The sequence below is a fragment of the Leopardus geoffroyi genome, chromosome B2, assembly GCF_018350155.1.
Source record: "Leopardus geoffroyi isolate Oge1 chromosome B2, O.geoffroyi_Oge1_pat1.0, whole genome shotgun sequence".
NCBI classification, from domain to species: Eukaryota; Metazoa; Chordata; class Mammalia; order Carnivora; family Felidae; genus Leopardus; species Leopardus geoffroyi.
This window is the reverse complement of record NC_059332.1, coordinates 45588493-45615489: the sequence shown is the minus strand read 5'-3', so window position 1 is coordinate 45615489 and position 26997 is coordinate 45588493. Positions and strand designations below refer to the sequence as shown.

The 26997-nt window shown below is 42.1% G+C and overlaps 1 protein-coding gene across 5 annotated transcripts; it reads right to left on the bottom strand.

Annotated features, from left to right (window-relative positions):
- Positions 1 to 2438: 2438 nt before the first annotated feature.
- ADGRF4 (adhesion G protein-coupled receptor F4) lies at positions 2439 to 26024 on the bottom strand. 5 transcript variants are annotated; one of them, XM_045498478.1, is made up of 11 exons: positions 25773 to 26023; positions 24579 to 24869; positions 17666 to 17763; positions 16420 to 16474; positions 13795 to 13946; positions 12746 to 12997; positions 10512 to 11891; positions 8285 to 8357; positions 7838 to 7897; positions 6748 to 6804; positions 2439 to 2850 (listed from the first exon to the last, which is right to left on the bottom strand). In XM_045498478.1, exons 3-10 carry the CDS (start codon positions 17738 to 17740, stop codon positions 6773 to 6775), a joined length of 2079 nt encoding a protein of 692 aa, XP_045354434.1. In that variant the 5' UTR covers positions 17741 to 17763; positions 24579 to 24869; positions 25773 to 26023; the 3' UTR covers positions 2439 to 2850; positions 6748 to 6772. The 5 variants fall into 5 exon arrangements, with proteins under 5 accessions (XP_045354434.1, XP_045354436.1, XP_045354433.1 ...); XM_045498477.1 differs by having other exon boundaries at positions 2440 to 2850; positions 17654 to 17763; positions 24830 to 24869; positions 25773 to 26022; XM_045498476.1 differs by having other exon boundaries at positions 2440 to 2850; positions 17654 to 17763; positions 25773 to 26021.
- Between the last annotated feature and the right edge of the window lie 973 nt (positions 26025 to 26997).

Sequence of the window (26997 nt, the reverse complement as noted above, 5' to 3'; positions counted from 1 at the left end):
GAGTCCAGTGAAAATCCTAGTATACAAGCCCTTGATTCCACTTCTCCAGTCCACACCCCCACCCCACCTGCTACACAAAGCCAAAAGCACCTTTGGAGAAAAGGCAATGTACTCACACTTCCATCCCCAGATGAATAGAAGGATGGGGAAGGGGAACTAACTTTTCTGAAGTTCAAGTCTCCCATCTGTTAAGACACTGAGGAAGGTACTTTCACAGACATCACCTTCTTCACTGTCCATGATACCATAAGGTATAGTTTAGATTACCACGACTTTAAGGATAAGCATTTTATGGAGACCCCTGAAGGCTAAATAACCTGCCCAAGTCACCCCTTAGATGTAGAAAGGACAGAATTGAAACATACATCTGGTTGTCTTCAACACCTGTCTTCTTTCCACTGGTCTACTCTGCGTATGTGTAAAGGGCATCCCAGAGCCCCAGTCCACACCTATTCTATCCAAAACTCCCCAGCCCAAAGGCTGAGATATTTACAGTCCTTACTCCCTGAAAGTCACAGCCCATGCCTGTGTCTGAACAAAGGTTCTATCCATGTCTTAAAACGTCTTCTGTACCTTGATTGTTTCCTGTTTAATGGGTTTCAACATCCTTCATGTGTTTTATCAGCTAAAATCTTTCCTGTGCTGGCTTCTCAGGTCCTGCCCTCAGAGCTCTTTAATCTTAGCAAGCCCCCTCCCATGGGAAGTTAAGGGAAAGGGACAGGATATGAGTTCCATTCTCTGGCTGCTTCTTTTAGTGCCACTCCTTGACCGACTATGTCCCAGAGATTCTGTATCTCTCTGGAAACCAAGGCCCCAGTCCCTAAACAGATTGCTACCTTTTGAGGAGCTGGGATGGCAAAGCAAACACCAAATAAAAGCCACCCCCTCTGTTTGTCATGCAAACTTTCAGGCACACTTCTAAATGAAATGAATGGGATATGGGAAGGTGGAAAGAGATGATAAAATATCACCTGGCCACATAATGAAGTTGAAAAATGGATTTCTTAATGGAAGTACAACCATTTAGTCACTGAGTTGTGTTCAAAGATGAGCATTACCAGGAGGGGAAAATTCCTAGGAGAAAATCTGCCTTTAAGCTGAGTTGCTCAGGGCTAAGATACTTCTGCCTAAGATTCTGCCTGGATGTTGGCATATTATATCCCGAATCTCACGTTTCCCATAAGTTCTGTGGGTCTTATTGCCAATTTTGCTTAGTGTGGTGATTTTTAGAAATGAATGTGTTCTGTTATTGCACAATTGGCTACTCGTACCACAGTTCCATTAACAAGATGGAGAGCTTGGGAAAATAGGGAAAAGAAAAGAGATTAAATGCTACTATCATGAGGAAATTATTAATTTGGCCTTGACACAATACCAAATAAATCTACCAAACTAAAGGCAATCATTGGGCTTGGAATTACATGAAGTTCTGGAATTTCTAAATCTCGGGGGGTTGAGAGAAGTAAGAAGTTGTTTCCATGATGGCTAGAGTCAAAAAGGAAATATGGTCAAAAAATTAATATTCAGGAAATTTGATAAATCTGGAAGTTAGGTTCATGCCCCTCATTATGAATAATTTATTTTAATTTCAGGAGAGGGGAACAATTTCCAAATGACTGAGATTTTTCATCACTAAAATAATTGCTGTTCGATTTGAAACCAGTCCCTGTCCCGGTTCCAAACTACCAACACTAAAGGCTCTGAAAGCAGGTCTGCAAAGAGGTACTTGTTTGGGTGTGTGTTGTGGAAAAACAATGACTTAACAGGCCTTTATGACTTCTGCTTTGGTCAAATTGCACTACTCATGTCCCCGTGGCCAGCTTCAGACCTATTGACTAGTTGACTGTTTAAAACCAAAATTGGCAATAGAAATATCACTGAGCATGTCTGAAAAACAGTAATGCTGTTTGCCAAGTTTTCCCGGGTTATCACCTTGTAAGCATATGGTAGGATTACATTCCCGGGTCTCCTGTGTGTCTGATCAAAGGGCTGAGGTCGATTGATAAAGGGGCTGATACCCAAGAATGTTGTGGTACACTGGGGCCATCTACCTTGAGTGAACTCACACATGAGCCAGCTGTGAAAAGTAAATGTTTTTATTTTTATTTGTAAAGTAACAACCAGAATCTGTTTTATGTATAGGGGTTTAAATACTCACACACACACACACACACACACACACACGCAAATAACAATACCTACAAGAATATTTTTTTTAAGTTTCACAAATGAGGAAACTAAAGCCCTAGCAGTTAAACTATTTTATTCAAGGCCTAAAATAGACTAAAATAATAAGCACGTTTAAAAGACCTTTTATTTTGCCTCTGTTGCCTATCTTTAGGAAACCTGCCATAACTTAACTGTTTCCAAAGTACTTCAGTATTTCTGCTGCCACCCCACCCCCAACACCCATGCCCACCCCCTACCCCTGAAACTGGATCTAACTCCCGTCCCCCAAAGTGCCCAGGATCCCTCCAGAGTGACAACGACAGGGCCTATGGAGCCACAGAGCAGGCCTTGGGAGTGAAAGCACACAATGTCCAGTAGAGCCCCAGGTGTGTCCAGCAGGTCAGAAAATGGCTCTTTGACTTAATCTTGCCAAGGCTGATCAAGAAGCCGGGCTCCTGCAAGTCATGGGCAGAGTCAGTGGTTCTACCTCCTTGAAGCCCCGTCACCAAATGGTATTCTTTTTCCTCAGCAAACATTTTCACCCTGACAGCTTAACTGTCACGCCTGGCAAGAAGAGAAAGTCTTCCGGGGAAGCACGGGTTGTCCCTGCATTCCAGTCTCCCTCTCCCAGACCTCAACTCTCAGTCCAAGACAGGGAACGTCCATGAGGAATGGAGCGGCCTAGGCAAAATGGTCAAAACTCGTGTTAACAGGAAGAACAACAGGCAATTACTGCTCATTCGAATCAGGAGTTATTCTGAGTCCTTAATATGTTAGCTCATTGAGTCCTGAAACCATCCTGGGAGGTATGTGTTATTACTAGCCTCATTTTACAGATGAGGATATGCACGGAGGCACGGACAATCTCCTCAAAGTCACACAGTAGGGAGGCTGTTCCTCCCCACTACCCCCCACCCCCACCAAGCTTCATTTTTTCTGCACCCTCTGTCTTCTCCATGCTGCTCCCTTAGCCCTAAACTTGGGGCTCGGTGCCCTTTCTTCCTCTCCAGCTATCTAAGCTTGGTCTCTGGAATGGCTGCTACTCTGAATGGACAACTTAACACAGAAAACGCTGTTGCTTTCCTCGGGGTATTTGTTCAGTCAGTCTCATTTCCCACTGCGGAATGAAGAGTTCCGCATCCTTTGAGGTGAATTCAGGCACAAACAAATATGTGGAAGAGATTTTACAGGAACCGAAGAGACTTCCTGGTGACCCAGGAATAACACTGGGTAAAAACAGGCTCCCTTTGGGTTGTAACAAAGGCCCGCCCTTCCTATGAACAGCAGAGGGCGCTGTGCAGCTGGCTTCACGGTAAGGCCGTCTTCTCCCTCCCTCCTCAGCCTCCAGGATGGGATTTCTCCAATTAGAATCTATACCTGAAGCAAACTGCCAGGTCTCCACACCTCTGCAGTCCTTCCCTGACCTCAAGACCTCCTGACAAAACTTTCCGGACCTTATTTCCAAGAGCAATCAAACCCGAGGTCACTGGGATATGAGGAACTGCCCCCCAGGCTCAGGGTCTCCAATCTTTGCAAGTCCCATTAAGACTTCCGGCCCCCTTTCTCAACAATGAAATCCTGCCCATCTCCTCAGACTGCATCATCCTTTGATTTTGTGTTCTGATCAAGGCCGGAAATACTACTCTTCTCCTTGTGATTGGGCCCTGCCTTGGGCTGCAACCTGACTTGCACTTACCAAACACCCTGCATTGCTGAGCTGTAACTCTGCCCTTAACCCGTGGCTGCAGGCCCTCTGTCTGCTGACAGAACTCCCTGGTTCTGCTGGGTTTCCATTCGCTTGCTGTAAATTTCCTGTCCCTGACCTCTAACTTGTTAGGCCCCTAAGATGGCCTGCCCCAGTGACAGCTACTGTTCCTGATCTTTCTGGTTTCACATCCATCCAGATCTAAAAGGCACAGCTCCAATTCCTGACAAAATTCAATAGGCACAGAGCCACCTGTGGAGGACACACTGAAAGAATGCGATCCTCGGTTCATCCCCCACTTCACAGGTTCAAAAACAGAAGTTGAAGGGGGAGCCTGCGTGGCTCGGTTAAGCACCCGACTTCAACTCAGCTCATGATGTCACAGCTAGTGAGTTCGAGCCCGCTGTCAGGCTCTGTGCGGACAGCTCAGAGCCTGGAGCCTGCTTCGGATTCTGGGTCTTCGTCTCTCTCTCTCTCTCTGCCCCTTCCCCACTTTCTCTCTCTCAAAACTAAAGAAGCATTAAAAGAAATATTTTTAAATAACAGAAGTTGAAGAATCATGTGTTGAAGAATCAAATGAGGATTTCTTTGGGGAGCTGTTAGTGCATTCCCATCTCCTTCCTACACTTCCCCCAAGTACCAGTGGAAGCTTTATGCACCTCCCCGATTCCAGGAAGTCGTGCAGCCCAGATCCTGGATTCTACCGGTTTTCTCCAGTTTTTACTATAGCCAACCAGGTATGCCCAACTGGCTAGATATTAGACTTCAACCATGCCTGTCTTCTCTAGGATGGTTAGAGTTAGTACCCCCCAGGAGGCAGAGCCTCCTCCCCTTGAGATATCTAATGAACTTCAGAAAACAGGTCAAACTGAGACCTTGATGGAAAGGTCAGCTTTTACAGGTCATCTGAATCACCTCTTGATTAGTGACTAATCAAGAATGTTATAGTCATGTTCCACTATGGAGGAGCTCTTTAGACTAGGAAATGGGCAGAGATGGGAGAGTTAACTTTTTTAAAACTCTACAATATCCCTCCTTCCCCCCTTTAAAGTTCTAATACAAAAACCCAAATGTGAGGAAGATTAATTAAGAATAGTATGGTGGTGTTTTCCTGGCCCCCCACACATGCCTGTCAACGTATATGACAAAGCCCTCTTTCTCTCCCTCCCTCTCCCGGGACCATGCACCAATGTCTCACAGCAGCGCAACGTGGGTTTGTGGGACCTGTAACATAGCAGGTCCCTTCATGATCCTACCAACTTAGAATGTCTTTGATGCCATGGGGTTGTTTCAGCTCTTTGCTTTGCCCCATTGTTCAATAGTCGGCTGTGACTCATAAAGAGAATGAAATGTAGAAGGAGATGTGCCTGCTGCCAGATGGTGTTTAAAAAAAAAATCTGAGACTCATCTATATCCATGTACAAGGGCCATGAAGACCTTACCAAGATTGATCACCCCTGCCCACACCCCGCCACTACCTCTCAGGCTTCTGGCTGCCATGCTGCAACTAATTGCCCTTCGTGGATGCCTAATATTTGTTTTCCTTCGATTTCACCTGTGGAGAAATATGTCTTATAGGTTGGCTGTTAGACAGCTAACTTGCTACAGTTCTACCCACACCCCCTTAGGGATGATTTTGGGCTCCAACTTCATTAGGGAGAGACAGGCTTGTTGCTTTGTGATTTCAATCAATTAAGGCTTCCTTCTAAACAATGAGGTTATTCTAAGTGTCACCACTCACTGACAAGATGAAATGAGGGTGTGTTGAGTGCTGTAGACAGTAAGGGTGTATGCTACATCAGTACAGATGCGATGATATCATCCTCTCACTGAGGAAAGAAAAGGACTCCTAAGATTTGGTCATATAAGAATACAAAAATAGTAGCTCAAAGTGATACATGCACCCCAATGTTTACAGCAGCATTATCTACAACAGCCAAATTACAGAAATAGCTCAAGTGTCCGTTGACTGATGAATGCATAAAAAAGAAGTCAGATAGATAGATAATGGATTACTCAGTCATAAAAAAGGAATGAAATTTTGCCATTTGCAATGACGCGGATGGAGCTAGAGAACATTATGCTAAGCAAAGTAAGTCAGAGAGAGACAAACACCATATGATTTCACTCATATGTGGAATTTAAGAAACAAAACAAATGAGCAAATGGGAGAAAGAGAGAGGGAAGCAAACCAAGAAACAGACTCTTTATTAGAGAGAACAAAATGAGGGTTACCAGAGGGACGGTGGGTGGAGGGATTGGCTAAATAGGCAATGGGGATTAAGGAGTGCACTTGTGATGACACTGGGTGTTGTAAGGAAGTGTTGAATCATTGTATTGTACACCTGAAACCAATATTACACTCTATGTTATCTAACTGGAATTTATTTTAATTTTTTTAATGTTTATTTATTTTTGAGAAAGAGAGAGAGCATGAGTGGGAGAGGGGCAGAAAGAGAGACACAGACTTTGAAGCAGGCTCCAGGCTCTGAGCTGTCAGCACAGAGCCCGATGGCCTGATGTGAAGCTTGAACTCGTGAACCGCAAGATCATAACGTGAGCCGAAGTCAGATGCTTAACTGACTGAGCCACCCAGGTGCCCCATGTTAACTAACTGGAATTTAAATTAAAACTTAAAAAAAAAAAAACGATATGGTCATGTAAACTGAGATGACATAGGTTTTAAATATGTGCATATTTTCATTTATGCACTGAGCAATGAAGAAGTTTTTAATCTCTGAAAGATATATCCTCCTGTTCCCTCCCCACCTCACTCCTACATCACATCGTCGGCAATAGTGTGCTCACAAGGAGCATTAAGGAGTTTGTCACAACTTGCAAGCAAAGCTTCTCCTTGAGTTTTTAATACTCACCTGTCATTTTCACCGATTCATTAATTTAGATCCATTGGTTGGGCTTAATGATGCATTCTAAATGGTGGGGGGGGAGAAGCAACACTGATGTCAGTGAATAAGGGCATTGACAAAATGTATTCATATTTATGTATATGCTTATCTAGAGATATAAATATGTAAAAATGGAAACAGGAAAAGAAGTACCCAAACTGACACAGCTACACAGAATTAAATTATCATATTTCACTGAACCTAACATTGTAAGCCACATCATTATTTTTTTATTCCACTAAGAAAAAGAAAGGAAAAAAATCTTACCAATTAAATCATGACATGCCACTGATTGTAAGACACAGTCCAATTTTAGAATTGTTAAAAGGTGAAGAAAATGCCTATCTTAGAATTGATGGACTATGGTACCAAAAGTCACACTCAGTAGTAACTGACTGTAAATGCTGACTCTCAATGTGTGCAGAAAACTTTTTGTTTGTTTATTAAGAAAGTAGCTCTTATTAAGAAACTGTTGGTTGAGTAAATGGCTTCTTTCTAACTAATATAACAATGATGGTAATTTTAGTTGGTACCTTACAAGACAGACAGCTTGGTCAAAAGTCATCTTCAAGATCAATATACATGTACTTCAGCCCAAGAATGTGGCTTACTGAAGAGTCTTGAGAAAGGAGCACGCTAACTCCCATGATTCTCTGGGAGACTTTGGGCAAATCTCATAAGTACACTGGGTCCTGGTTTCCTTACCTATGAAATGACTAGGTTGGACTAGAGTCTCATTTCTAACTCCTCTCTCATTTCCCAGTTCTAGTGTTTTATGAGTCTACGACCCTGGTTTCATGTTGTCCCATCTCAACGGTCCAGATGTCAAGTTGAAATACATCCAAGGTGGAAAATTCTCTTGAAAGGGATATTCTACTGACCTGAAGCTTTAGCAGGATACTCCAAATTTGTCAAGTGAAGAAATGAATGCTTGAATGCATGTCCTAATAATTCTCTGTGCTAACAAATCCTGAATAGTAAGCTACAATATTTGTCTCTTCATGACTCTGCTGAGGACACTGACCCTTAAGTATTGAGACTGAGAGGAAGGGCTTACCTCTACCGCCCTTGATCTCCCCTTCAGTGAAGACATCCTCATCCGCAAAGCATCTCTTATCTGAAGAAGCAAGGACAGTGAAGAAATGACAACATCCCCAAAACCCAGAACTTTGAGACCAATAACCCTGGCAGAAGCAACGTCAGAAGCACTATGCTTAGCCAATAGAAGCTGAGGTGTCATTATAATTGGATTTACGATTAAAGTTAAAATTCTGGTTATGGTTTTTATTCTTCTAGATACACTCATACACAACCTCCTGTTGACTTGATTAAATGCAGGAAAGGAAGGAGTATAGTTCTCTGTTTTCCTCCTCTGAGCTGATGCCTGAAGCACCCCCATAAAATTCACACCCAGGGACCAGGCTTTCTTCTCAAAGCTGCTTCATCCCCCTACTACCTGAGTCGTGTGAAAATGTTTACAGTGAGTGAAACAAATTCAAATTACCTTGTGGTCCATGATGGTTCCAAACAGCAAGATGAAGAATCCCTGTGGCAAAATTCAACCGAAGTATGAGGGACTGTGAGGCAGACAATATCCCAACTGTTATTTTAATATCACTCTTCTAGATATCTTCAAGGACAGTTATTGGGTACTAGAAACTTCAGCTTCTACTGATGCAGATAAAAATGCATTGGCAAGTATTCTCTGTGCTTGTACCTCAAAGAAAAAGGATCACCTTCATGTCTGTGCATGAGAGTTATTGATATTTACTTAGTGGCTACAGATGGAAGAAAGTATTTTCTACATTATTGTATCTGTTTACTTTCCAAACCTTAAGTAGCCGATCTTACTCATAATAACAGCAACATGACACAACATGACATGGAATCTTGTAGTTCACAGTGACAATCATGGAAGGTGTCTGAGAAATGAAACCTGTATTATAGTTTACTTTCAGTTGGAAGTAAAAGCCAAGACATAGCAGGGCCTCTGAGCTGGTGGAATAAGTTTATATATAAAAGAGAGAAAATTACAGAAATATAAAATGCCAGGGTCTGTTCAAGTTTAAATTCTTTGGTTTCCTATGAAGTCATAATAATCGATAGTCAATCTTTCTAAATGGTGGAAGTTGAACTTTAAGAAAATTCTGCATCCTTCCATGAGAGTGGAAGGAGCCTGGGTTTCTGAGGATAGTTTCATGGCAAAGAAAACTACTCAGAAGACTGAAATTTTTAAATGTGAGTCACAGGATAAGCTTGCTAAGAAAAGTTGGAGTGTATTTACCTAAAAGGTTTTCAGTGTTTTTCTTTTGAAAAAGAAACAGAATAAAACTTTCAGGGTTTAATTAAGTTGCAAAGTAAAAAATAAAATAAAATAAAACGAGATCATCAGTCACCAAAGTAACTTCAAGAGTTGGAGAGATTTACATGAGTCCAAGAGCTTTTGATTAAAAAAAAAAAAAGACGAAGAAACAAAAAACAAAAAAAAACCATAAGTCAAAGGTTTCTCCTTAAAAGCCATGCAAGGGAAAGAGTGGAATGTTCTCCACAGTTATTGAAGAACGTATGAGTAAGATATATAACTGATCTGAGCTGGCATTTCTTAAAAGCCTGCTTTCTGTTTTATATAACATTTTAAAATAGGGTAATAGGGACATGCTATAGGAATACATTGTTGCTTTACTAAGCAGTTATATTTATATATTTAAAGCAGTGGTTGGAAATTTTTTTTCTGTGAAAAACCAGGTAATGCATATTTTGAGCTCTACAGTTTCTGTTACAGCTAGCCAACTCTGCTATCGTAGCTCAAAAGCAGCCATAGGCAAAATGCAAACAAATGAGTATGGCTCTATTCCAGTAATACTATTTACAAAAACAGGCAGCAGGCCGTAGTTGGCCAAGCCCTGGTTAAAAGCCTAACTAAGGATATGAACTTGCCCAATTTGCTATTATTCGTAGGTATAAAAAGTGGTCTGGCTAGTGACGGCTTCCCAAAAGCACACGCACAGTAGTCACATAGAGTACAACAATTTTTAGAGGGATCATTTTGCCAAACCAAGTGTGGTTAAGGCAAGATAAAGACAATATAGAGGATTTTAGATTCATATCTTTATCTTACTAAGGAGAATGCCGAGGCCCAGAGAAAAGTGACATCTCTAAGATCAGGCAACATGTGCAAGATCCATTTCAGGGAATCACAGCCTACATTTATTTCACAGTGAAAGCAGGGAAGAGGTGTAAGAGCTCCTCACTGGTTAACATTCAAAGAGAATGGCAAGGGTTCTCTCTCCATAGTATGGAAAATGACTGTTTCACTGAATCCCTAAACTCCTTGAGAAAGGATAAAATAAACTGTGCTTGTTTTGAGGCATTATATGTGAGTGTAGACTCACACATCTTTGGCCAAAGACAAGTCTTTGATAAATGAAGGTAACCTTCTTCTGACATTGAAACGTTAGGAGGGATCAGGGAGGACGGAAGGAAGGAGATGCCCACCTAACCAGCCCGATCAGCTAAATCCAACTTGACAACCAATAGGGTAAGGGAGGCCACAGCCAAATGTCACTAAGACATGGAAAGAGTTAAAAAGAACATTTTGTATTCTATATTTTTAAATCATGGTCATAGCTTGTTGTATAGCCAGAATTAGAAATTATGAAATAAAAATATCTTATGAGTAAGACAATTAATAATAATAATTAGTAAAAATAAGTCTCCCTCTTGGAACTTACCTGGAAAGCATTGAGCAGGGCAAAGATTATATGGAATATCAAGGAAGTGCCTTCTATAAGTGTGGCTATTCCAAAACCCCAGGTCAGTCCCAGCAATGGGGTAAGGATGGCAACATTTTTGCTGATCCTCATAATTATGGCCAGATCCTGAGCCTTGGAACTGCCAATAGAGGGCCTCTGAGTGTTGACAGCAACAACCAAAACCACCACAAGGTTCACGGCCACAATGACCAAGGCTGGGATGGCAAATGCCAAAAGGGCTTTGGTGTTGTCCCAGTTAAGCCAGCAGGCGTCGGGTCTCATGTAGCCTTTCTCCGGGACTGTGATAGCAACTGTGGTGCCAGCAATGACCAACGGGCACCCGTAGCCAATGGCAAAGCCGATGGCCATCATGCGGGACTTCATCATCCTACGGAAAACAACCAATATCCCATAGACGATAAGCAGTGCTTTGAAGAACATCCAGAAAAACAGAGAGAGGTAGAAAAGGTGGCTGAAAAATGTCAGTGCAACACACCAGTTGGAGTCCTGGGCCTTTTTGTGAAAGTTAGAGTTTATGATGAACCACACGTTAGCAATCAGGAGCGACACGGCGATGTTGACGATGCACACGTGACGCATGTAGGATATCTCTGTCACAACCACCCGGGACCACACAGCGGCTTCAATGATCAGGCAAAGAATCAAGCTAAAGATGGAGATGCTGAGCCCAATGCAGGTGATGTAGTCCAGGACTTTGCTCTCAACAGATTTGGGGGACATCAAAATGGAAAAGGACATCACCATGCCGGTGTAGTTACACTGGCATTTTACTTTGTTCATGATCTCCAGCGTGGTTTCACACACATTTTCGTCCCACCTCCTTTTCCTGGAGTGCCAGCCAACACACTGGGCCCGGGCATTCTGGGATTTATTGATCTTCTCGAAGGTGAGTAAGACTTGCTTCAATCTTTCTGGTAAAATCACTGAAAGGACGAGACCATTTACAGGTCTAGGAAGACTCACATTCGGCAGGTGGACTTCTCTCAGTATGGCCCCCAAGGTGGGAAAAGCTATGCTAATGGCTTGGGATGCATTTGGTGGCAACTTCCACAGCTCTTGCCTGGGAATTTCTATCATTCCTATGATACCCTCTGTCATATTGTTCATGCTCGTGGAGAAGTTGAACTTTTTCTCTGAGGTATCATTGTTGATGTGAAACCCCTTTGTCTGAATGAAGAGTTCATCTGCAATGTTCTCAGAATCCTCGTGGATGTGGAGTTGCCTTGCAAACAGATTCATTGACTGCAAAAAATCCGAGCTGGTATTTTTGTCTGGAATGAAAGCCCAATTTGAAATGGCTGCTGTATCGAGGATGTGGTTGGCCACTTCGCTATAACTCTGCCATGGACAAAAGTGGAAATTTACACTAAGGATTTACACATTATTGTAGAAAGTCAATTTCTAAAATCTGAAACTTGTAAAGATCAAACGATCTGATCTTATTTAACAAATTTTTCTTCAAATTCCCTGTTTATTAGAATTTCATGCTAATAAGCCTGCAGAGAAGGCAAAAAAGTGAAACAATAATTAAACTCAAATAAAAGTCACAGGTATAGTTTACTTGCTTTATTATGTGCCCTGGGGCAGCATTTGTAAACTGCAGTCTCTATAACCCAAGATTCCCGTGAGATAGCAATGATTGTTTAATGGAGGGAATTGGGAATAGATTCTATAAAAACCTAAATTTCAGAAATACTGTGTGCCACATCCCGATATCCCCTACTCTTATAAAGAGGGCCAAACTTCGTTAACATATAAAAGGTTCTAAAAAGTCCCGCCATAAGGAAACCTGCTTAACTTTGTTTAACCCAGAATTCCTACATCTGCTATGTACAGAAATCTCCGTTAACATTTCTCGAAATAATTATGTTCTACAGAATGAAATTTGGGCAACACTAGAGTAGACACAGTCTTGTTCACAGCCATCCTTTTGTGACATTCCCTTGAAAATAATCTGTACAAAAACATGTATTAAAAATGTGCTAACTTCTCGAACACTTCCATAAACTAGAGTGAATTGATACACCAGGCTGAAATAAAATGCCCATCATTGTTATGGTTGCCGTGGTTGTCATACCTTGTACCCTGAAGAGTACACTTGAAACTGTTTAAATGCAAGATTTGTTTTAAAAAAAAAGAAGAAGAAAAAGAAGAAGACTGTCAGTTTTTTCAATGAAATGAACAAAAAATACCTTCATCTTCTCTGGGGTAACATTGTCGGACAAATCCATAGAAATATTTCTTAATAACTCCACTATAAATGCAATGTTTCCAGACGTGGCTTCTGATGATTTCACAACATCAATTATGCAGGCGTAATCAACTGGACAGTTCCTGCGGATTCCTTGGGCTACACTCTCCAGGGGCTCTGGAGCTCGGAAGTCAAGAACGTACAGAGGGACGGATGCTGCGGCTACGGAAAGGCGTAATGCACTATTGAAGTCCTGTTTTTAAAAATAAATAAATAAATAAATAAATAAATAAATAAATAAATAAAATAAAAATAAAAAAACAAAGTTGCTTTGTTCAAATGCTATTAAGAACCTAACATATATCAGAGTAAAGGAGCTAAAGGCACAATAAGCCACATGGGGAAAACAGAGAAGCAAGTGGTCCTGAAAAGTCGTTGGGATGCCGGAAAAGACCAAGAGGAAGGTGGAGTCACGCACAGATCAGAGGTTCCACCAAAATTGCCCCAGAGATCAGGATACTGACCTGTTGCTTCCAGGACAGTGATTTTAACTCGAGTATGATAACAAGACAGTTTTCTCCAGAGATGTGGAGAGATTCTAAAAACAAAATTTGCCTTTTTGATTTTTTTTAAGGGGGGGTCCCATGGAATTTAGGGGTGGGGTGGGGAATGGGTTTTTGGAGGTTGACAGGTCAAACAAAGAATTGCTAAAGTGTCATTTCAAGAAGTTTCAAGTTCACTAATTAGGAGAAAGTAAGCACAAATCCGTCTTTAGAGCTCACTCTTTAACCTGTAAGCATTCACCATTGTATGAATGAGTTTCAGATCTTATTTTTAGAAAAGATTCTGAGAGGGAGAAGAAGGGGGTGGGGGGGAAAGAGTACCGGAGAGTTTGGGTAAGGAAGGAGAAGAGACAAATTTCACCCACTGCACCATTTTCCCGAGTCCAGATGTGAGATTTATTGTCGTGCTGAACAGAACACATGAAGAATGCCTTTACCACATCCTGGGCTATGAGCCCCAGAAGCCAATAATATGCAAATGCATCACCTTAAAGAATGTTTCCACAGATAAGCTTGTACACGTTTCAGTTGATTTTTGCCACTTGTTTTGATGACATGTAAATCCTATTTCTCCGCGAAAGTGCTGAGCACAAGGCTGGCTGCAGTTGGAAGCAGTGAGGCAAGGTCCACGGCATTTCTCTGAAAAGGAAAGGGGAGGGGGCTACTCAGCATTTCTGCACTCTGACAGAGGCAGCTAACATTCCAGGGATTGGGGGATTGCTTTTCAGAGGAGGTGACATGGAACAGTGCCCTCAGCACCAAGTAAGGCTTGCCAGACGGACTGCAAAGCTGATGTCTAGGCAGAGAGAACAGCACATAGAAAGTAGAGATCACAGGTCATACAGAAAGGCTAGGTCAGAGCATCTGAGCAGGGTGTAGCAAGAGATAAGGATGGGAGAATTAAGCAGAGGTCAAGGCATGAAGGACCTTAAATTCTGTGCTAATATGGGGGTTACCAGAAAACATGATTGGAGTCGCTTTTGAAAGATAATTAAAGATAGTGTAGGCAGCCAAATTTTCTGTAAAGGGCCAGATAAAGTTGCCAGATAAAATACAGGAAACCCAGTTAAATATTGATTTTATTTTTCAGATACACTCGATTCTCATTATTTGCGGTAATTATGTTCTACTGCCACAAGCATCGAATGAGGGGAAATCAAGGCAGGTTCTTACGAGCTTCTCCTCGCAGCCTTTTCATCAACCAGTCAGTATATGGGCTTGTTTTGTGTGTTTCTATTTAAAGACACCTTATTTATGTTGTTGATTCATTAGCATTGAACTCATGGCCAATAGCACCATCACTCATAACAGCACAGGAACAAAGTTTAACTAACACATGCATTTACTCCTTAAGACACACGACAGGCTTCTTAGGAACACCAGAACTACCCTCAGGAGCCATTTTAAACTGCACCAATCACCAAAAACATCACCAACAAAAAGCACAAAAGGCAAAACATAGGGCACTACATACATCACAAAAAGAACACTTGTTTAGAGTAGGAGACCTGGAACAAGAAAGCAGAGAGCCACCTCGTTTGACTCGGAACTTGCACCTTAGCTAACTCAAATTATTTTTGTTTTTTCTGTCTGTGAATGATCCAGAAAGCATGGTGAGTAGAGATTGAGGAGTTACAAATGAATTTCAATGAGCAAGAGAATTTGCAAATACAGAATCCACAAACAACAGGGATCCACTGAAAGCATTCAGTTACACAATGAATAAGTTTTTAATATACACATGACCCATGCAATATCCTTCATTGTTTGTCCAACACGAAAGCTTAACGAGGCAGTCCATATTTTTAATTGCTAAATGACAACTGTGGCCAGAGAGTAAATATTTCCAGCCTTGGAGGCCATGTGGTCTCCGTCAAAACTACTTAACTCTGCCTTTGTGGCATGAAGGCGATCAAAGACAATACGTAAAATAAATGGGCATGGCTGTGTTCCAATATAACTTTATTTCTAAAACCTGGTGGCAGGCCTAATTTGGCCCTGGGGTAAAGTGGATTGACTTGAGGCAGGGAGCCCAAGAATGAAGTTGTTGAAGTAGTCCCAGGAAGAATTGCCTTAGGAGAGTGGTAGTGGAATGAAAAGAGGTAGATCATAATGAGAGCTGGTAAGGTGTTGAAATCAATAAGATGTAGTGAGTAATTGGCCGTGAGTCAAGGGATGCATCTATATTTGCGGCTGGGACAGCTCCGTGGTTGACTCCGTTCATGGAGAAAGGAAACAAGTAACTTTGCATTTTTCTTTACCATCTACCCAACTGCCTCTGGTTTGGCAAGTTATTTAAGCTGAGTGCTTCTCAATTTCTTTATCCAGACAATTGGAGGCAATGCCACAGTCTTGTTACAAACATTGAAGGAAATAGCATCCTGTCCAGCACTTAGAACGCTGTTGTCATAAATACTCAATGAAGGTTACCTATCTTTCTCTCTCTTTTCTCAATTCTGCATCTATGTAGAGATGTGTTTGGGCTAAAAATATAGTTGGCCATGTCTGTGGAGAATCCAGGTATCTCTACTATTTGGGGGAGAACCACATGTTTGCACTATCATAGCATGATTATCTCCATAGTTTATCTCTGACTTCTTGAGAGCAACCAGTCTCACCAACATGATACCTATCTTACATCACTTCAATAGACCTCTCAGAACCAGTGTTACATACATTTAAGCATTCTGAAAATATCTTTGTAGGAAGGAATGAATTCTGTCCTGTTCCTTCTTCTGCCTTGTGAGCTCATTAGTTCAAACACATTTCCCTTCGGGGTTTTAAAGTGAACACTTGCCTTCTACTCTAGAACACACGTGAATATTTGCTGAATTGCATCAGTGACTATGTCATAGATAATGTACAATTGTCAGCGAGTCTATCAATACTGGTAAACAATGAGAACTTGTTAGAGACTGTTATTCTAATTTTTTTTTAACATTTTATTTATTTTTGAGACAGAGAGAGACAGAGCATGAACAGGGGAGGGTCAGAGAGAGAGACTGTTATTCTAATTGAAAGCTCGTGGTCTGGGACATGCTTGGCGACAGCCAAGTCTTCCTTTACTCTGTCCAGTCTCCATATGGAAGAAGACTGTTCTGTAGACACATACCTTGTATCGTTCCAGTCTTGAGTTTCCCTTCAGGATGTTGATGTTTATCTCCATCCTGTAAAACATAAATTCCCAAAGGTCAGCTTTACTAGACTCTCCTCTCTCATCTCAACATAGAGGCTCCATGTGGATATGAAGTAAAAACATGTTCAGGACTAGGCCAGAAAACTGGCGTCCATGTATGACATCATGGGAACTTGCAGAGGGAAGCATAGAGGTGAGCACAGACAAAGAACAAACTATTTTCTGATGAGACTTAGAAGCTTGCCAGTGGTCACTTGGGCTCTGAAGGTCAGGTTAATGGACTGAATCCATATTTTGGAAAGCTTTTAAAAAAAAAAAAAACAATGAACATTACTCTTTTTTTTTTTTTTTTTTTTAGTTTATTTCTTTTGAGAGAGAGAGAAAGTGCAAATGGGGGAACAGCAGAGAGAGAGAGGGAGAGAGAAAGAATCCCAAGCAGGCTTAGCACTGTCAGCACAGGCCCAGTGCAGGGCTTGATCTCACAAACCATGAGATCAGGACCTGAGCTGAAATCAAGAGTCCAATGCTCAACCGACTGAGCCACCCAGCGGCCCCTGGAAAGTTGAAGTACCCAGGGAGAACACAGATGTAGCAATTGTAACACTAAGCTGGTCTCCATCTGTATTAACTGTAACTATGAAATGGAGCTCATATGACCCTCAAGATACCATTATATCCCCCAGAAAGGTAGAGATGAGCAGATGCTGAGAATAATCAGTAGGTGACAATAATAAAATCACAAACTCTTTTGCAGCTATAAAGGGCTATAAACATTATCTAAAAGAAAAAAAAAAAAAAAAAACACCCTGTAGGTTACAGATAAGGAAATTAAGACTCAGAGAAGGAAAGCAACTTGTGCAGCTAATGAGAAGGAAAGTTAAGGTCCGGAGCTGAATCAGTAGCTGCCAGGCTGGTACTTCCTCCTCCCAATGGCTGCCTGTCTACATTCTCTGGGGCTTGAAAAGTCATTTTCCTACTCTCCTATAGTTCCATGTCACACCCTGCAAATATACTGTTGCAAGGCCCAGCCACCTCTCAACGTTTCTTTGTTCCCTTTAAAACAAGAAACAAAACCAAAAAACTATTAGCAAGACTAAAACTATAGTCATTTGAACATTTATTTAAAATCACGTCCTGTATCATAAATTTAGCTATCTGGGAGAACTGACAGATTTCTCTACGGGACCACGTAAGAATGGATCAAACTTACTTTGATGCGCACCTTGGATCTATAGTGAGAACATTCTGTGGCCAGGAATAACATTAAACAGCAAAGCATCGTTTCCTGGGACTTCATTTTTCACACATTAGGATCTTCACCTGCAGGACAATGAAGGAGGATCCAGCTGAAGGTGATAAGGCTGAACAATGCAAAACTTAGCCGACTAACAAAACACTTGGTGACCCTACAGGGTACTCTGAGATATGCACACCAAAATGTCCTGCTCTAAGAAAGAACACCAATATCTACTTTCAAGTTAGCTAACATGTAAGAGAAAGAAAGAAAGAAAGAAAGAAAGAAAGAAAGAAAGAAAGAAAGAAAGAAAGAAAGAAAGAAAGAGGAGAAAGAAAAAGAGAAAGGAAGGAAGAAAAGAAAAAAAAGAAAGACTTTTTTTCAAATGTTAACTTTTCTACAAATAATACATGGGAATGATGGAAGCACCAGGAAAGATAACATGTTCACCAAGACATCGTTTCTGGTCATTTAATTGATAATTTTCTGCGATAGTAACATTTCTCAAGAACTTTTATTTCTTAGTCACTGTTCTGAGCGCTTCCTTTACTGTCTTCATTGTACCTGTGGAGAAGCTAAGGTACAAAGTGTTGAGCAGCTCTGAGCCAAGTTCATTCAGATAAAAAATGCTGGAGCCCAGAGTTCAACCCAGAGGGCGCAGCTGGAGAGCAGAGTCTCTCGGCAATGGTACCATTGACATTGTAGGCTGGATAGTTCTTTGTTTTGGGGCGGCTGTACTGTGAATTGTAGGATATATAGTAGCATCTCTGGCATCTACCCACCAGATGCCAGGAGCAGCCTCCTGTTTAGTAGTAACAGCCAAAAATGTCTCCGGATATCTCCAAATGTGCCCTGGGAGAGAAAATCACCCTCCGTGGAGAACAACTGTTCTACAGTGTACTGTCTCTCTAGGCATATGGAGTCAAGTAACTTAAAATGAAATGAATATACACTATTGTCTGCTACTGGAGCAAGCACGGAAACTCTCTCATAGATAGATCAACTACTACTCAGAGAAACTAGAAGCACTAGAAGATAACTCTCTGTTCTCTATGTCTGCTTCTTGCCTGTTTGTTCTTTTTTTTTAACATATCATTGACATGTAACATTACATTAATGGAAACGTATCATGATTTGATATTTGTATTTTTGCGACATGATAGGTAAGTCTAGTTAACATCTGTCACTACACATGGTTACAAATGTTTTTGTTGTGGTGAAGCCTTTTTCTTGATAGTCCCACCTTGCAAAGACAGATCTCCAAGAATGCATCTTTACAACAGTTGGAATTCATGGACATCATCATGACCATCACCATCATACTTATAGGCTAGTGGAAACTAAGACCATTTATTGGAAACAAAGTTCCCTAGAATGATTTTCCTGTTAGTACAAATGCAGCAAAGTGAAAATACCATGGGTCTTAGAGTCAGCATGAGTTAAGTTGTTATATTTATGCTATTGATGAACTATTTGACCTTCACGGATCCCATTTTCTTTCTCACTCATTTCATAAAATGTAGGGTGATTATTTATTCTACCAATGACCCTTTTTCAAGTGCCTCCTATTTGCCAGGCACTGTACCAGCCGCTGGGGTATGGAAATAAAGGTTGCTGTCATTTCCATTAAGGATGTCCAGTGGGGAATACAGACACGTCAAAGCAATAGTGAGAAGAGAGATCATCTACATGCTGCACATGAGGCAGAAACTGAGCCTCAGCAAACATAAATCCCTTTATGCTCCAATGGAGATGAACGAATTCTGATCCATCTAGGCCCACCAGGCAATCTGTAGCCAGGGAGCAAACAAAACTCAGTGATCAGGGATCAAACCCTTCCTAGGTGGAGTCGAGACTAAGATGGACTTTCACGACTCCAGTGAGCCTTTGCATGAGACGATGAGCCACAGGCATTTACAGGAAGGCTTCCAAATTATCTTTGAGTTTAAAATTCTTTGAGTTCCTAACCAATGAACATATAGGGAAAGTATTTTGACTTATACTGTCATCTTGCAGAGCAAGTCTGAGCAAGGGAAAGGAAACATGGCAGAATGACAGGCAAAGTGCGGTAATGGATTTGCATAGTAGTTGGGATATGTGTGTGGAATTCATGATCTTACAGGAGTGGTTGAAAGAAGTTCTCATGTATGCAGCAAATTGGTGGATTAATACACTAAGCAATTTGCAATATTAATATTGTTTAGGGTAGATTTTTAACTGTCATCACAAAAGGAAATACCAGAAGAACCAGAATAAGTTGTCTTAGAAGTATCCATATGTTTCACATATATACTTGTGGATTTCAAAATTTTTTTTATCCTGACACAATAAAAAAAAAAAAAAAGATCTTACATCATGACTCATTGTGTACAGACACATATATGTAGAGATGCCTACATAAAACTGAAAAATACATAACCTTTATATTTCAAAAACTTTTATGTAAAATTACTTATCCTTCCCATCTATGAGCAAGATACTCTGCTATGTCTGTGATTTTTATCTTGCATTCCACTCTACCTGACATTCTTTCAGGAATTGGTTGCCACCCACTAAATTGACTCCACAACCCTCTAATGGATTGTGACCTACAATCTTAGAAGCAGAAATACAGACTAAAAGATTCATTTTCATTATCAAATCGAAAATCGTTCACTTCTCCCACTGAAGTGGTCCCTTTGGTCTATTCTCTTTCCTATTTTTCACAATTCTGTCAAAATCTCCTTCCCAAGATGCATTCATCAGAGAAAAAAGATACCTACATTCAGGGTCAAATAATAGGACTGATGCTGAGAGTAAATGCAATTCTCTTCCACCTGGAGAGCATGGTTTGGAATGCACAGCAAAATGGGTGAAGGCAAGCCCACAGGAGGCCACTTATAAATAAGAACGCCTGCTATCTAAGGCTTCAGGAGGAAGATTTTACTGTGTACGGTTTTCAATATAAGAAGTTTGCTTTAAAGTTAATCTTGCTGGGAGAAAATCAGACATGTGGCACAATGATGTGATGTGATGTGATTTAGGAAGTCCAAAACTGTTTTCCCAACCAGTGCTAGGACTTCTAAGTCCACAGCTCCCAAAAGTGTTCAGAGAGGAAAGGATCCAATAGTCACGGCCTTTTCTGTAGATCATTATGCTCTATGTGGAACATTATGAAATAATGATACATTCATTTTTTTAAGAAAAAAATTACTAGCAGACAATCCATATGCAGTGTGAAATCACAAGCATGACCATAAGAAACATAAACTTTGAACTGAGCACAACTAGCTGTTTGGAGAGTTTTGGTTGATAAACTTGCTATTCCATCAACCATGTTCTTATAGTCTGATGTACGCAACCCATCTACCATTCTGTCTGATAATTGTATGGTAAATTTCCTTCAATTATGACAAATGGGAAGGGAGGGATGTTTAATAACGTTACCCAAGAGGAGTCACCGCATTCTTATTTTTGTCCATTTTGATTGGCAGGGATGGGTCGGATGGATAAATGTTTTCAAGTTAGTCCCAACTGGATTGTTTCTCTTCTCACCAGAAAGAGTAGAATGGGGTCCATCCTATCACAATTTGGATAGCCGAAGCCAAAATCCAGAGCATTCTGCACGGAACACTATGAGCCAGAGCTTTAGGGCTCTGAAAATGGAGACTTAAAAAATAAAAAGAAGCATTTCCAGAATAATTCATAATCCGAGGCTGATATTTCATAGGACAAAATGGAAAAAACATACTTTCTGAGATTCACCATTGCTAAAGACTTAAAGTGAACTTTGAGTTTTGCGTAATGCCAAGCTAAAAATTTTCTGCAAATGAAAAATACTTCTCCAATACCCAGCACAGTGTCTGCAGGTGATAAGTGACCTCTTGAAAGAATGAGGAAAAGAACAAGGACGCAAAATCTAAATATTAAATGTGACACGAGTGGACTGTCCAAAAGAACATCAGCAAAAACGTGGACAGTACCGAAAGAGGCAGCTTTCCAGTGTGAATCTATTCCAGGACAACTTGCCTGGCCCAAGGGTCTGCTAGTTCCTAGTGAAGAGAGCCTGGAGTCAATGCCAGGTCCTATACTACCTGGAGAATCCAGAGTTATTCTATCTCCAGTATGCTTAAATTACCTTCGTACCATTTATTGACTTCTGGTTTTACAGTGTGTTCAGTTTAACGGCAAAATCGTGTGTTTTCATAAAATCCCTGCCTCTTTAAACCCCTTGGGTATGGCGGCAGGAAAACACTTTGTTGGGAAGATCTGTCACTGGCTATTTACATCAAGATCCTAGTCCCTGGTGGGGGAACATAAAAATAGTGAGCAGTAACTCTGACAGAATAGCGCTATAACAACGCATATTTATGCCTAGGGTTGACACACATCATCCCCCGCTTGCCTGCCAAGTTCGTAGCAGGCACCAAAGTTGAATTTTAAAAGAATGGAAGAAAAAGCTGACGCTGAAGGCATTTTTATACACTGACTTAAGTGTTCTGTGATTTCAGGAAATCTGCCTGTTTTCTTCCTAGTAGGCAAACACTACAGAGTTTCGTGTCAATTGCGTTTGGCCGGGATACTGCGCCCTGAAGTGGTTTTCTGTGGAACGCGAGTCTCATAAAACACCAAGGGGTTCCATGGTCAAATGGTTTGGAGAACGTGCCAGCACCAGCACCCCCAACCCCTCACACATACATATATGCATGACACAGTTTCTGGGCATCCTTGTGGCAAAAAGACCTGTTTCATCCCTATTGGACCAAATTTACGCTATCGTCTAAAGTGCTCTGGGGGAATTTAAGGCTGCTGTTCAAGGACCATATGTCATCTTGGAACACATTAATTCACCCAGACTCAGGCTCCACGAGCATTTGTTGGGCGTCTACCACAGGCCAGTCCCTATGCTAATACCTTCATAGAAGGTCATTCACTGTGACCCAAAGTAGCGCAGCCAAGAGGAACAGACCTAGCCTTCAGTGAATCCTGAAAGAAGGAGGCGGTGGAGAGGTCATCTTCAACAGTGAAAAGAGTCAGAATTATCCTGAAACATAATGCTCCGGCTGGAGAGCTGAGGAAAGGCAGGCACAGATGGGGTGGGTGGCAGTCAGATGTTGGGGATGATCACAGGAAGAGGAAGGCAGACTCAGAAACGGATAATTAAAAAGAGGAGGAGAAAACAAGATGCAGAACTTGTGCCTGAGGCCTCCATGGTAATTAGGTAAATAAAGGGTTGTCTGATGCTTAGGAAGAAACAAGGCCTGCATCTTGTTCCCAAAGTGCCTGAAAGATGACCTATTTCAGAGGTGGAAGCAACAGCAGCCTGCACTGGCAGCTTCTCAGGTTCTAGAAAAGTAGCATCCCAAATTCCTCCCCTCTGCTTCCCCAACCTGCCTCTCTTTCCCTGTGCATCCTTATAAAAGCTTGAATTACCGGCTACCATCCACTTTTGTCTCTCACTTGAGAATAAACAGCAATTCTAGGCCACTGAATGGAAGCCAGACTCTCTGCTCTAACAGAGTGATCACTTCAAAGAGAGAGAGTGAGAATAGCCTTTGCTGGCCCCAGAGGCTGATGACAATGTAGCTAGCTAGACCCAGTAGTCCCAGTGGCTCAGTCACATCAATAGATGCCTCCCACACCACTGTGTGAGCTCGAGGCCCTGATGACAAGGGGTTAGCAGAGCACAACACTCGGTCCTCCCAGCCCCAGAGCCTGAGAGAAGTTAGCCTGCATTTGGCAGATTAGGACCAAAAAATCAGGTTGTCATTAGTCAGGAGGTGAACACAGAAGGATAACTTCTCTGTCCCCAGCACCCCTCGGACTGTGAGATGCATAATTGATACCCAATAAACATGTGTTGGATAAATGGATGGATCAGCGAATGACCCATGCAGAGAATGATGCCAATTTCTGAAGCTTTTGTTTAAAAATCACAAGGCAACTTCTCTATCTTAGATGGGAAGATAAGCATATTTGCAACTCTAGATGCTTTTGAAACCTGGTGATTTAAGTAGAAATGCTGCCGGGGTGCCTGGGTGGCTGAGTCGGTTAAGCATCTAACTTCGGTTCAGGTCATGATCTTGCGGTTCATGGGTTCGAGCCCCGCCTCAGGCTCTATGCAGACAGCACAGAGCCTGGAGCCTGCATCAGATTCTGTGTCTCCCTCTCTCTCTGCCCCTCCTTGCTCATGCTTGCTCTCTCTCTCTCAAAAATGAATACGCATTAAAAAAAACTTTTTTTAATTAAAAAAAAAAAGAAAGAAATGCTCCCAGCCTACCTCTTTGTTATACTACCTGGAACCTTATGTGACACAGGATGGTGAGGTCCCATCCAGGTGTAGCAAAGAACAACGTCCTGCCAGATTAGTGATGTCTACCACAGGCATGGCAGGCAACCATCCTTTCTGCCAGTCTCCACAGTCAGAACTCACAAAACACTTTCTTGAACAGACCTGGGGACCCCAGCTGTTCCGAAACACCGTCTCCTATCTGTCCCACCTCCCTTGTCCTAAGAGCTGAGTTTCTGAATGACTTGGAATTAAATAATACAATTAGTCTGCCTGGGTCCTAGGGCTTGTTTCTGATATGCGCTAGCATGGGGTGGGTTGTGGGGAATGACTCATGAAACGGAGGCACCCCACACCTGCCTGGACACGCCGTGCAAGGTCTAGCATCAGGACTCTCAAAGCAAATTAAGAAGGCACAGCCCGGGAATGGTAACCACAGTCAGCCAGGAAGGAACGCACTGAAAGCCGTGATCTCTCAAACCCCTCCACACAGAACACCCTAAGGTGAGCTGGGTGGGAATGTTTGCAAACGAAGTGGACCCTTTCCCAACGGGTTCCCCTCCGTGCACTTCACCCCAAGGTGAGAGGGAGGGCCTACCCACTTGTTGGCTAACCTTCCAGGCAGCAACTCACCTCACACTCCTTGGCCAATCCCTTTGATGGGAAGAACCAGTTCAGAAAGGTTAACTGAGGGTGAGGACCTTAGAGTCTGCTGACCCACATGTTGGGGTGTGTGTGTTTTGTTCCCCTCAGCTGAATTTCATAACCGTGCATCTCATCTACTGTGCTGGTGTAATTAGAACTCTGGTTATATAGTCAGATGGCTAAACAAGTTGTTTGCCCGTTCTTGATTTCAGCAATCAGATGGATTCAGTCACTCTTACCAGCTGTCCCTTGCCATGGAGGAGCTGTTTCATAAGGAGCCTTGGAGGAAAGAAAGATACAAAAGATCTATTAGAATCAGAAGCATCTTATCCCCGCCTGTTTTAGATGGCTTCCAGCCCATCTCTTTGTAGCCCAGTATCTTTTCTGAGAGTTGCAGTCTGGATTCAAATTCTGTTAAGTTTCAAGAATCACTTGATTTCAGAGTCCGGAAGGGATCTAGCATCTGGCCAACTATCTTGAGATTTATACGATTTTAAAGTAATTGACAGACGGGGCAATTGCTCTGTTCCAGGAAGAAAGTTCGCTGGAGTACTGCAACACACACAAAATAGCACCTTAGGATGCACACTTGAAAGGCCACACTTGTCCTCAGAATATAAGGAAGATAGGTCATCAAAGGTACTATAGACCACTCAAAACAAGGGTAGGTGCCTTTGCAAAGAGGTTTCAGCAGTAACTGAAGGAAATGTCTTAAGTTGGTATAAAGACAGCTTTATCAGCCCCATTAAAAGAAGAAACTACTAAAGAATGCTTAATTATATATTTATTTACACACACACACACACACACACACACACACAACTTTACAATGAGCCTAAAGGAAGGCAGTCGAAAGCTGGTTTGCTCATCCACTTTATCCAGCAAGGGACAATCAGAGAACAGAGAGTCTAATCGCCTGGTGCTTTGCATTTTCACTCCTAGGAGTGAGCAACTGGACCCTGACAAATGCCTTTTGAAAGAAAAACAAACACAAAAGAGATCTAGGAAATACTTTAACCTTGAGCTAGCCAACTTGTAAATAATGTTAGGGAAGTTTCCTGCAGCAATCAAGCATTCCAGACAATACCACCATAAATCACACATTTTCCCCATCCCGGAATACATGCCAAAACAATCCGGTCTTCGGTAGGAGAAAGATTTTGTTGTGACATGTGTACTCACCGCATCCAGGAAATCTAGCAGCCCAGCAGGGAAGTCGGCACTGAGCTCCCCACCGCTGTGCCCCACCATCATGCGTGCCTGCCTTTGCACCTCTCATGGTCCCCCCTTCAGTGGCTGTGATCTCTCTTCTCCATTTTTGAAAGGGAAATCCAAGAGGCCCCGGTGCAAACCAGCCACCTGTTGTGAGAAGCCTATCTGAGAAGTAAAACCGCCCGGGGTTTCAAGGCTTGTGTAAGTGTGTGATTCACTCCACAATGGGTGCATCAAGCACGCCTAAGAGAAATTACAGGTTTCTCTCGTCTGAAGCAAATCCATTAAAATGAGTCACTTGTTTGTGCTTTAATGCCTCATCTTTATCTCGGATGATCACATGAGGCTGTGTTGCATCTACTGCACTGGTGTAATTAGAACACAGGGGACAGAAGGCGAAGTTGTGCCACTCTCGTAGATGATTCTAGAAGGCTATCACATTTTTGCCTGTATTGATGGTGAACGTGGGGGAAAACTGGCTAGGAAATGGATGGGTAAATCATGATCTAATCCCTACCTTACACCAAAGAGATTTTTGTTTGACTTATTTATTTTTTAAATGTTTATTTACTTTTGAGAGAGAGAAAGACACAGAGTGCGAGTGGGGGAGGGTCAGAGAGAGAGGGAGACACAGAATCCAAAGAATCCAAAGGCACAGAGTCTGATGTGGGGTTCGAACTCACAAACGGTGAGATCAGACCTGAGCCAAAGTCGGACGCTTAACCAACTAAGCCACCCAGGCGCCCCTGTTTTACTTTTTTTTTTTTAATTTTTTTTTAACGTTTATTTATTTTTGAGACAGAGAGAGACAGAGCATGAACAGGGGGGGGGCAGAGAGAGAGGGAGACACAGAATCTGAAACAGACTCCAGGCTCTGAGCAGTCAGCACAGAGCCCGACTCGGGGCTCAAACTCATGGACCGTGAGATCATGACCTGAGCCGAAGTCAGACGCTTAACCGACCGAGACACCCAGGCGCCCCTGTTTTACTTTTTTAATAACCGGCCAACAGTTGTTACTGAGCCTCAGGCCACGGCCACGGGAAATTCAGACACAGAAGGTAGTCTCCACTTGAAGGAAATGTCACATGGTTTGACTTCCGACAGGATAGACAATTTGGCTTTTCTTCACCACCAAAACCCACACATCCCAATTCTAGTGCCTTCTATTTACATACCCTCTCAGCCAGAAAATCT